The following is a 13,153-nucleotide window of genomic DNA, read 5'->3' on the forward strand; positions in this document are numbered from 1 at the left end:
GAATCAAATTAACACAATCAACATGAGGAAGAAACTGGGTCACAGCGGCAAAAATTTTCGAGGAGCGGCCACAGGAGGGCGCTCTGAACTGAATTCAAGGGCTGGAACCCTTTCCTCTTCCTTTTGGCACTTTCGCCCGGCCATACTCAGCTCACCCTCAGCCGCGGTGCAGGGGGCGGAGCTCCTCTCCGCACTCCCACCGTCTGTGGCTTTCTCCCTCGTGGCAGGCGTTGTTGCCGGCTCACACACCTTGACTGACGTCACGGCATCTGGCTCCGCGGCGATCCTCAGCTCTGTCGCTCTCTCGGCGGGCTCTGGCTCTCCGTCAGCGGTGGGGAGATGGTGGGCTGGGTTCTGGGTCGGGAGTGGCACTGGCGAATAATTCCTGGGAACCGGCGGGGAACGGAGATCCATATCTCGCCAGTGTCCACTCCACAAAGGCGGCGAATTCAGCTCGAGGGCCATCTTCGGACGACGGCGCTCTGCACGCGGTGTTGAGGCTAGCGCCATAGAACGCACAGAGCGCGTCGTCCGGATAGGTGGTGAGATGGGCCACAGCCAGAAACAGTCTGGTATGACCCTCGAGCGAATTTTCCTCCTGCTCCAGCAGGAGGAGGGTGAATTCGGGGTGAAGGAGGGGATACATAGGGCACACAACGGAAACAAAAAACGGAGTAAAAAGAGAAACAAAAAGGAGGGTACAAACGGAGGTAACTGTATCGGTCTGGTCTTCTGTCACAATTCACTCGGAGAGCAAGGAACGAGGAAACGAGGAGTACTTGAATAACACAGTCTTTAATAATCCACAGGAAAACCGAGAACAAGGAGAACATTCAACAAGTAGACCCGACAAACAAGAACTGAAAGGACTAGGGCTTTTAAAGGCAGGATAATTAGGCAGGAACGAAACACACCTTGAATCAAATTAACACAATCAACATGAGGAAGAAACTGGGTCACAGGGGCAAAAACACACACAGAATAGTCCATAATCCTGACAGCATTATTGTAAAAACACTAAATGTATTATCATGGTGTTTTGTGATTTGGTTACAATTCAAGAACCCATGCTTAGTATTGTCAGGTCAATTCTGTCACCAGTGTCTCATTCTTCATCCTTTAATAACATATGCCCATTTTAATTTTCACTGTGTGCAGTTTAGGCAAAGACACTCTCAAAAGCTGGCAAAATGCTGCTCATCGATTTGGACCCTGCCTCCCCCTTGTGATGCTCTGGTTAGTCGAAATGAAGAAAGATCTGCCTTGTTTATTCACAGTTTGGAATCGCCCAGGAGAGGCGAAGGTGAGATGGAGGAAAATGAAATTGCACCTAATCCTCTCCACTGGGACAGTGGAGAAAACTGCTGCAAATTTAGTAACGTCATTGAAACAAAACACTAGACGCAGACATGGGAATATGTGAATGGAGTGGCTTATTTAGCTCCTATTTGTTGTGCATTCAGATGTGTGCTGGGTATCTAAGGTGAGAGAGAATGAAAGCGACTGATACTCAAATTTTATTCAGTCTTCAACCAAAAGCTGCTTCATGCATGAACCATTATGAGTGGTCTGCGAGTGAGAGCATTCAATAAATGTCTGGTAGCTACGAGACACGGCACAGAGATTACTGGGGGAATAAAAGAGATATATGCAACAGCAGCAACAGGTGCGAAAGCCACCACAGTCTCATTTCACTGCTTTATTTAGACCTCAGACAGTCCTGGCTGACCTTCTGAGAGGTTTTAGCTCCAAGCCAGACTAGAAACTTGGTATATTCGCTAAGACGCCCCTTGCTCTCTGTGCCGGGCAATGCTGCTTTCTTTGAAGTCTGTCCAGGCAGTTTTGGGAACTGACCCATTCATTTCAATATCAATAACCATAAGCCAGCCCTCTCTAACACCCAAAGGCCTGACAGACGGCCTTATATAAAGTCACAAAGACCACATCAAACAGGAATCATCATCTAGTAGAGAATGCTGACCATTTATAAGCACTGTAGGTCTGTGTCTCACCTGAATTAGTGAAATGTTGTTTAGATTCAGTCTGAAGAGGTAGTTTCTGCAGATAAAATAAGAGAGAGATTGAAAAAGGTTAAATTTATATGATTTACTGTATCTACTGGAGATGCAATGAAAATGTACCCTTAATATGCCAAGGGAAATTAAAAATAAAGTGGGGTCCAAAGGTTTGAGACCTCTAGTGAAAATGGTTCTTTTTATTTATTTATTTTTTACATTTTTCTCACTGAATAAAATGACTTCAAATAAATTCTAAACACAAATAGTATGGAAATAAGCATTGACCAAAAACAAAATTAAGAATTTAAATGATAAAGATATAGATACTTTGTTTTTCAAAAACACATATTATTATATAATGATATACCAATCTAAATTATATTATAATATAAACATATTTAATATAGAAATATTGAAACTGTGTATTTGTATTGTCATGCATCAGTCCAAACTTTGGCCAGATATAGTATAAGTTTTTACCTTGCTCCCACTATAAGTTCATTCCTGGTGAGGTCAAGGGTCAGCTGAGAGTAGTCCCTTACACCAGGATGGGAGAAACTGGAGATCAAAGGACTTAGAGCTGAAAGACCAAAAAAAAGTGGGTATATTAGTGATACAGATGGGAAGTGGTTGCGTTTGACAAACCTTGAAAGTTCAAAGCGTACTGTATAACATTAAAATCCATTAAAGAACTCCTGGTTTAGGGTGACATATGGATTAAGCATTACAAAAACGAGTTCCGCAATAGAGGTCACTAATCCAGGAAAATTAATGTTGTTTCTTCCCATGAGTCCCCAATAACTTGTGAGGAGGACCAGAGAGCTATGCTCAGAGGTAACTGGGACTCTTCAAGGATACTGATCCTAATTCAACATGACACTTAGTCAAAACTCTGCTTACCCAAGGAATCTCAGAACATAAAAACGCTGTTTGATACAAAGTTTCGCAAATCAAAACAATTTGCCCTGGCACACACTTACAGCACTGACTGGCCCTATTGAAGTGGGAATTACATGAGACAGAAAGGGCATTATGTAAATACAAAAACCACTTGATCTATTGTTGACCTTAATGTGGCTTAGTAAATGGGATTTCACTGTTAAAGGAACCAATAAAAAGATTTGTTATCCTTCCATGCAGAATAGGATCTCTCAGCATTATTCTGGACATGTCTAGCTAAAATACAGAAATCCTTGCCTAATATTACATAATTTCGTTTTCAAATGTTGTTTGTGTTATGAGTTCCTATTAAATGTCAGGCTCAAGTTTCACTTTCCGAAAAAGCACAGCCCTTATCATTTATGATAAATGAATAGTTTTGAGTTACAAAAAAAACTCAAAATCCAATGTAGGCCTACTTCACTATTTCACAAAATTAAACTTAAAAAAACAAAAATGTATATATGTTGATTGCAAATTTAAGTCACTTCGAATTTAAAATAAAATGTAAAAATGTAATTGTATTGCAGGTTGCATCGGCATAATTGCATTTCAGGTTGCTAGAAAGAAATGTAAAAATTTTTTTTTAAAGATTTTCTAAAATAAAATAACTGCGTATTTAATATTATTTGTATTATTCATATTAAATAAAATAAATCATATACAATACTACAATTACTATATAAGGCTATACATACTGTAATTTCTCTTTTAGGCACAATATTAAAAAAATAATAATTTGACTACAGCAAAATGCTATGTGACTACAGTCGCAAACACAGCTGCAGCTTTCTCACACCACAGGTCAAAGCAGCGGTGAAACTGGTTTCTATTAACAAGACATCCATAAATACCACTTCATATAGTCCAAATCTGCCCTGGCAGATGAAGTCATCCAGATGCTGGGGTCATCCAAAACAATCTGTCATTCACATGGGAACACAAACTGAATAAATGTGGGGATCTGTCTGCATAGAATTTACAGGAAAAAATTGGAAAAAAGCTTATGCAACGCCACTGAATTAATATATTAACAAACTGAATGATTGGGACCATATGGCTGTATCATTCAGACATTATTTATGGAAAAATAATGACAGGGAAACAAATATATTCTGTACTATAAGCCTACCTCTTCCACAAGCATCCATCTCACCCGTGTTAAAATGTGGTTATGGCCTTTGATGACTGATAAAATGTGTTCAGAGAGAATCATAGAAAATCTTATTGGATATCATACATCAAGAACAGCTGAGACTGAGTATATATATACAGTATATATATATAAATTGTAGCACAAGCTTGAAGTTTATGGAGTTTATTGATTTATTGATATTGAGTTTTCCAACCTGTTATGTCAGCAAACCACTATGACCCAACTTATTTATTTGAAAAACAATATAGGTTGTTAAAATGTATCTTTGATGTAAAAAAAAAAAGAAGTTCAAAATAAATCTGGTCTCACTTTATTGAAATTGTTTGGTTAGTCAAACCGGTATTGGGAAACCCAGATATTATAAATATAACTGATGCAAACTACTCTAGTTAGCATTCTGGAATCGATATGAGAGAGTGAATATGGATCACCCCTGACCGCTGTAGGCCCAGCAGCCTCATGCTTCTGTAGTGTTACCTTTGATTAGAAATAAAGCATATGTGTTCCCAAAGCACATCATGTAAGCACTAGCCCTGTCCTGCAAGAGACACAGTCATCTCTTCTGTATTTTGCATCTCTCCGCTCCAAATACTGGCTCATCTCTCATCTGAGCTCAGAGAATCTTATCAGAAGATGCAGGCTGGAGCTTATCTGAGCACAGTCCGAATTTGCTTTTGTTTTGTCTTCTGGTCTCCTTCCCCATGCCTGCCGTGTGATTTCCCTGCTGTTGCATCCCCTTGTTGTCACTGCATGACTGGAGAGAGCCACAGAAATCTAAATCCTCTTACGCAGACTGCACTCTGATTATAGAAATAGGAAGACAATGAGCGCCCCAAGAAATGCCAAGGCATAACAGAGGAGAGGACAGGCGGGGGTAAGGGCACTCTGGGGATAAGGCCGTAAATCGAGGGCCGGTTCAAGTCAGGCAAAGAGCACTACAACCAGAAAGAGCATCTTTCACAAAGCCAATGAGAGAAACCTGTGCTGGCAATTTAAAACGGTAATTGAAGAGTAACACGTCAGCATTTACAATAGGCAGGAAAAGCCAAGCAGAAGCATAAGGGCTGCTGCTATCAGTTCAAACCACTTACCAAGTTCCATTCCATTCACAGTTAGCAGATGTAAACCTTGCACTCCAAGGTTGTGAACACCTCCAACAACCTCTACTTTCTATGTGGTGACAGAAGTTCCAACAACGTGACAGAACGGTTCAGGCATCAGTGCCTCTGAAATCACGGACCAATTAGGTGAAGGGAGACACATTGGTAACGGCCTGAAGTTAAGGAACAACATTGTTTTTCTATTTTTTCTTCTCAAGGTCCCCTTAAATGGGACCGGTGGTTAAACAACAGCACTATTACCCACTAGAGATTGGTTTCTGAACATGTTCTACAGACGAGACAAACAATCTCAAGACAATTACAATGGCTGGGTGAGTGGAAGGTAGACAATGGCTCTGTGGCACCACTCCTCTCGGGACAGATTACTGTAATTCCAGCCTAACAGGCTTTAGGACTTTGCATTAGGTTCTCAGCATTGAACATGCAAGGACACACCATACCTGACATTAGCTCTTAAATCGTGCTGTTTTCAATGTCGACGTAGCTTATAAAATCCAAGATCCAAATCTGGTAACTATAGATGCTGGTTTTATGCAACAATAGGTGGAATTTACTAAGGGGCCATTCATACAGAACAAGGTTTTGCTTTAAAAACATGAGATGCACGGCAGAAAGTATTTTGTTTTTTTTAAAGTTGAACTTAAAAGCCATGTTTTAAGGACAGCGTGTTATTCAAGAGATGCTGCAAAAGTTCGCAAATGCAGCAGTCAAAGACATCATTCTAGCCCATGTGCACATAGAGCAACAATATATCAGCAGCATGTTTGTGTTAATGGCCCCTGAATAAAATGATATCCCAACACCTCAGATGACGCCAACACCTGTGAGGACCTCAGATGATACCAACTTTGAATAAATACAAAACTGCCAAATTTTCCTTACATTGTAATCATTATGATCACAACATGATTGCCTTAATTGTGTTCATTGTTTCTGCTTGAATACATGTCATTAGCTAACTGCATCATTTATATTATCGTAGAACTGTGTATTTCTGCTATATGGACATTACTTTGATATCACCAACAAATTACTCTTAATTTGTAATGCAGAAACATGCATCTCCTGTAAAGCTGCTTTGAAATAACATGTATCAAATAAACGTAAACTGAACTGAAAATGTGAATGTCCATGGATAGTATCTTTTATTGGCAGGTGCTGTGTTTTAGTGCTTAAAAAAGGAAAGTAGGTTCCTTGATGCATGATCTATCAGTACTATATTGGTTATTGATAAATAGTTCATTGGGTATGTTTATTTCCCTTATTTTTATATTGTATTTAACATTTTATCCCCTTTGTCATCATATAATGTTCACAAAGTGAAAAATCTTTAAAAAGAATTTAATAACACTGTCAAATGTTACATGTAAATGTCTTTAGCAAATCTCAAAATTAATATCTGTTTTTCATACTGTGCATTACAATATGATGCCTACATTTAGTTTGACAATATACGATTACTGTATTTTTAGTGTTTATTTTATACATAATTTATAAATAATAGTAAATACAAATAGAGCTGATAATAATGCTAATTCATTTTAAAATTCACAGTGCAGTACAATTTCAACACATTTTGTAACTTGTTTCATTGGACTGAATACAGAACAGGTTTTTGCTGAAATATTGAATGCATTTGGCGAATTCGCCTCAATGTTTGTTGAATATGTCTCCAGAAACCTAGTAATTCTCAGCTCAGCATACATGTGTTTGCAGTGATACGTTGACATCCTTGTAGATAGACTAGGCATGCAGGTGTGATTGTGCAAGCTTAGCCAAGAAAAAAATAAAAACAGAACAAATACCTACACCCCCACACAAAAGAAAAATCCATCCAAATTACATCCCCAGATATCTAAACTTATCTGAGACTCCTTGTAGTACCAGCATGCTATTGTTGTTGCTGGTTCATAGATATGCTGGCAATGATTTTATAGGGGATTGTCACGTATAACATGCAAGGGGAAAAAAAAAAAGGATTTTCTCTGAAGGGAATAAGTATCAGGTTCCTCTCACTAAGGTATTATATAACGACACAGCAACAGCTTTGAGTTTCTTATAGTGGTAGCAATATCATGAAAAAAGTATTTGATCTCTTGAAATAAAAGGGTTCAATGTAAAATACTCAAAGTTTTAAAACTGCAAACTTTTCCAAGCCAAACAGACCACCTATTGAAAGGAAGCTGCAAAAACTTCTCTTTCCGAACTTCCTCAACTTTCTGAAGTCAGATTAATACATTGACACTTGACCGCCCACATTTGCACATCAATGATGCCGAATCGGTGGTCGGCAACTTGGACCGGCCAAGCATGGTGAAGTAATATGGAGGAGGTAGAAAAGAAAATGTTATTATTCCAGTTGGCATATAACAAAAAGATATGGAGGTGTCAGATTATTTCAGTCTAACCTAAACTGTCTGTGTGTCACATTTCGGTGAGAATTGTTTTACAAACCTGCCACAATCTAATCCAGCCTTTGCAAAGAGGTTGCTATTGAAGGTCAGGGCAGCAACAACTATATTGGACCAACAGCAAACCTGCCACAAACTGTGAAGGCTGTCTCTCATTTCACATGCAAAGAGGGTGTTTCCACAGAATTGAAAGCTACAGCAGCAAAAACAGCCTATTGGTCAGAGGGTAGAAATAGTCACATAAAAATAAATTATTACTTTGGTACAACCTCAGGAGAAAATTCTCAAATAATGTTTGATATAACCCCATTAAAATTCTTAGAAATGCAGCACAACTTTCTCATAGTTTCTACTGTACGTTATTTGCAATTTTAAAACAAATAATGCTTTTAAGTATTTGTCTAATTTTCCTATTAAAATAATATATATATATAATTTTATATATATATACACTTACGCCACACTGGATAAGACTATCTTGAATTAGTGTATTCATTTGAAGTATATTTTGTTACTGCACTGCCAGATTGTTTCCACTTGTTTAATTTATTCATATTTAAAATAAGTCAAATAAAAAATAAAAGATACATCGTCTGAAAACAAGTCTTAATGTAATATTACATAAGTAAAAGCATCTTTTTACATTGTTTAACGGAAAACAAGTTAAAAATATATATATATTTAAAACTCACTAAGAGGTAATTCCTTAAAGTGTTAATCCAGCCTTTGCAAAGAGGTTGCTATTGAAGGTCAGGGCAGCAACAACTATATTGGACCAACAGCAAACCTGCCACAAACTGTGAAGGCTGTCTCTCATTTCACATGCAAAGAGGGTGTTTCCACAGAATTGAAAGCTACAGCAGCAAAAACAGCCTATTGGTCAGAGGGTAGAAATAGTCACATAAAAATAAATTATTACTTTGGTACAACCTCAGGAGAAAATTCTCAAATAATGTTTGATATAACCCCATTAAAATTCTTAGAAATGCAGCACAACTTTCTCATAGTTTCTACATTTGCAAATTTGCAATTTTAAAACAAATAATGCTTTTAAGTATTTGTCTAATTTTCCTATTAAAATAATATATATATATATATATATATATACACTTACGCCACACTGGATAAAACATTAAGACTATCTTGAATTAGTGTATTAATTTGAAGTATATTTTGTTACTGCACTGCCAGATTGTTTCCACTTGTTTAATTTATTCATATTTAAAATAAGTCAAATAAAAAATAAAAGATACATCGTCTGAAAACAAGTCTTAATGTAATGTTACATAAGTAAAAGCATCTTTTTACATTGTTTAACGGAAAACAAGTTAAAAAATATATATATTTAAAACTCACTAAGAGGTAATTCCTTAAAGTGTAAAGTCTAATTCTTAAGGTTGTAAATCCCATTCAGCAAGATGACTGGCCCCAACCATGGTGGTCATGCTCTACCATGCTAAATCATCTTAAGAGTATCATTTCCACGGTTTAGAATAGTTCAAAGGCATGTGTGAATCTACAGAACTTGTCAGAGATCAGAGATAGAGGCCCCCAACACGCCTCAGGTGACTCCACCGAGCAGCCGCCAGAAGGCGTCAATTAAAAAACGTTCATCCATCAAAGAACCTAATCTCAAGTTCGGCCAACACTTCCATTGTAGCAGGGATTCCATACCACTGCTTCAACATAAAAGAAGGCATTAAGGTGGGCTGTGGGACTTCCATACCATTGAGAACACATAAAGAGGGATTTCGAGGTGTGCTATTGCTTACAGTGCAAAGCTAATTGTTCAGCAGCTCTTATTGTGAAGGCTATGCCACAGTGCCTTTGCTTCAATGAGCTAAAATGACGAAAGGGAATAGAATACCGGGATTCCATACCACTGCTTCAACATAAAAGAAGGCATTAAGGTGGGCTGTGGGACTTCCATACCATTGAGAACACATAAAGAGGGATTTTGAGGTGTGCTATTGCTTACAGTGCAAAGCTAATTGTTCAGCAGCTCTTATTGTGAAGATAACAACAAAAACAAAAAAATGAGAAAAACAAAGACAGTACCTTGGTTATCCGGCTTTACGATTTACTGCTTGTTTGCAAATTGTAGTGTTTTCTAACTCAGTGAACAAGGCCGTTTGTAATTGCAGTCTATTTCAACACTATGAAAAGAAAAAAAATTCTTGTCGCTTTGATGGCAAAGCATAAAATGACAAATCAAAATGCAACCTGAGTTTTTTCGGCAGCAATAAACGGAGCTGGCTGCAGGCGATGTCTATATGAGCCATGGCTGCCCTAATGTCCAAATAGGTTTCATATATTATACAGAGCCCTCCCAGACATCAATTCCTTTTGTTTCCCATGAGGCATTATTCTGCAATTTTTGTCATGTCCCTAAGAGAGTCAAAAACATGCTGCTCTCACTCCATGACCAAGGCAATCGTCGACAGATCATATTCACTACAAACACACTCTGTTGTCTAAATAAATATGTTCTTGGTATAGAAAACACCTTTGTTCCATGGGTATGGAGAAGTTTTTCGGAGCGATATCAAGGTATAGCTGCACATTCTGTTTTCTTTGTGTGCTAGGACACAGGAGGATAGGAATCTTGAAGAAATGAAAGACGTTTATCTCTTGCTATCTTCAGCATGCTCTATCACTGTCTGAAATGTGTGGATAACCCAATGAATAAGATAAATGAAACAAAAAATGTAGATCTACAGTCTGAGCCTGTGTAATACACAGGAACAGTGGAAAAACAACCGGACTCACTAGGCTGGGCGCTACATTCCCAAACGCTTTGAATTCCAGCAGTGGACTTTGTCAGAAAATTGTGTATAATGGTGGAGTACATGCCTTCAACAAAAGACTAAGAATTGCTGTTTTTATCAGCAATTAAAGCTGACCTGAGGTATGAACATGGTCTAAAAATATATGAAGGCTACATTCTGTGCCCTTAAAGCATGCTTTGTCAGTTTTTATATGATTCAGGCTTAGCCAACACAAATATTGCCAATGTTTAGTCATGCAGCTAGGTATTTTCTGTAGTATGACAGCAGCAGCTATTTTCAAAATAGTATAGCTTCACCAAGCATTTTTCCAGTTATTGCACTTTCTTTCATATATAGAGTTGGGTAAATAAGATTCATGACACTGATTTGATTCATTTCAGTGGATTCGTGAATCAATTAAAAACTTAGTAAACATGTTTGTGAACTAATTCTTTTTAGTAAATGACTCACTGATCAAACAAATCACAAAATGATTTGAGTCCATTCAGTTCTCCTTTTTTCCATCCAAATATTTAGTTAAATGCTGTATTATGTGCAATTACATAAAGGTTTTTGTATTTTTACTTAGCATAAATGTATCTTTTATAACAATGCAGTTTTCTACATTTTGGTAGTAGCTTGTAGTCTAGCAAACTGCTTTTTTTAAAAAGTACTTTGACTGAAGTGTAGCTTAGCATTATCATCTGTAAACAGGTTTCTAAAACATTCACCATGATTGGTCAGAAAATCAAAAATTCAAGCAACAAAATCATGGTTGAGCCAGTGTTGCTACATTTGACTGGTTGGGATGACCAAACAAATTAGTGTTTTAAAATTGCCATTGAGACTTACACTTACAGCTCTCTCTGCATATTAAGGGGGGGAAGGAAAAAATATTCTAAGAACTAACAACTTTTAATCTGGCAATCTAGAATTTCAAAGTAGCTTCATGTACTGAAAGTGATTCCTAGAGAGAAGAGAAACATTGCTGTAGTATCTCAGGAGTGAGAGCATGTACTGCGCGAGACATCAGTGCTCACCTTGAATAGAGATGACGGGGTGCTCTAGGCGGGTACACTCCGGCCTTGTGTGGGGTGCTGGGGTGGGGGAGGGTTCTGTGGGGAGAGGGGGCCTCTGGGATAGTATAGCAGGAAATGGAAGAGTGATGAAACAGAGGATAAGGCCGGGCACAGCCAGGGAAGCCACGGTCCGTGGCAACACTGTCATGGTGATGGAGGCCGACCTCTCCTCTCCTCTAGCTGCCAAGGTGGGCCTCTGGAATGCACCTGTTGAGAGGGGACAAAAAGATTCATGGTCAACATACTGTTCTACGTTTATTTTTTTGCTATTTCTTTAAGGTTTCCATTTTTTGCAGCTCACACACATCTTTACTGTCATATGAGTTGAACAGTTTGGCAATATTGTACTTCGTTATGATTATGTCAAAGTTTTGTTGACTTGACAGCAAATGTGATTTGTCCTTACGACAACAGTTTAAACAGAACAGAACAGAAAGTGGGAAAAGAATACCATAAAAAAAATAAAAACAAATTTTCTATTTGTTTTGAATTACTGATATATAAGCAGGGGGGCTGATTTTCAAAAAAATGCTGATAAATTACTGTAGGCATTTCTGTAATTCAAACAAAAGGTCATGGGTTCAGTTTGTGTCTGGCAAATACATAAATTACAATGTAAATATATTACAAGCATTTCAATGTAATAATGGCAAATGAGATACAAAGAACATGCCTTAATTAATAACACTGAATTAATACTAAATAAAATATATTTTTAAACAATATTTATGCAAAATAGAAAAAAAAAAACCAGAATACAATAAAATCACAAATTTTCTGAAAATGGTCAAATATTTGCATTTTTTAGCCTGGCTGATTACTAACATGTGCATATTCTAACATCCAAAACCCCAGCAGAATTACTCCATAAAAAGCTACTAATATTCCAGTTGCTAACTAATAATATGAGTAATTTAGAAGTTGTGCTGTTCCTGGCTGTTTATTAGCACCTGCGGCATTGCAAAATCCTTCTCAAGCATCCTAACATTTTGTTAAGAGTGGCTGAAGTGTGTTTTTAACAAGGTCCCTGATCTTTTCAGTCCAGCCTGAACAGTTCGTGCAGCACAGTTCAGCCATGAATGTTTTGTGATTCGGTCACAATGCAATGCAGGCTTTGCAAAGATATAGAATGATTGAGGCAACTACATTGGACCCCACAGAAAACCCTAACAAAAACATGTAGCACTTCAAAAGCAGCAAGCTAGAACTTTCAGCTTCTGGATAACAACAATTACATAATAACAGTAATGGCTGGTGCAGGGGAACTGGGGTAGGAAGTAGAAGTGGTGGGTGGTGTTGTTAAAAGTTTCTGGCAGTAAGTGGTGGCCCAGCTTGATCAGCATAAAACCCCTTAAGCGCCCAGGCACTTCCGTCTCCTTCATATGCGGAGGAGTTTTAATATCATGGCTGATCTTATTAGAGGTGAGGCATGACATCTCCATCTCTATTCAGAGCAGCTCCAGTGCAGTCATATTACAACACACAGCAGTTACCTATACCTATGAACATAACATAACATAACATAACATAACATAACATAACATAACATAACATAACATAACATAACATAACATAACATAACATAACATAACATAACATAACATAACATAACATAACATAACATAACATAACATAACATAACATAACATAACATAACATAA

General features: G+C 37.7%; 1 protein-coding gene across 1 annotated transcript in view; it reads right to left on the minus strand.

The window, feature by feature from the left end:
* Positions 1–1,264: 1,264 nt before the first annotated feature.
* The window catches only part of LOC107555899 (uncharacterized), a 68,877-nt gene continuing 56,988 nt past the window's right edge, over positions 1,265–13,153 (minus strand). The window contains exons 3-6 of the mRNA XM_016238841.1: positions 11,454–11,699; positions 2,499–2,598; positions 1,760–2,058; positions 1,265–1,720 (exon numbers count right to left, since the gene is read on the minus strand). Of these exons, the coding sequence (XP_016094327.1) occupies positions 1,932–2,058; positions 2,499–2,598; positions 11,454–11,699 (473 nt within the window). The 3' untranslated portion in view covers positions 1,265–1,720; positions 1,760–1,931. The remainder of the gene's footprint in view (positions 1,721–1,759; positions 2,059–2,498; positions 2,599–11,453; positions 11,700–13,153) is intronic.

This window comes from Sinocyclocheilus grahami, unplaced genomic scaffold (assembly GCF_001515645.1).
Source record: "Sinocyclocheilus grahami isolate Dianchi unplaced genomic scaffold, SAMN03320097.WGS_v1.1 scaffold549.1, whole genome shotgun sequence".
Lineage (NCBI taxonomy): Eukaryota > Metazoa > Chordata > Actinopteri > Cypriniformes > Cyprinidae > Sinocyclocheilus > Sinocyclocheilus grahami.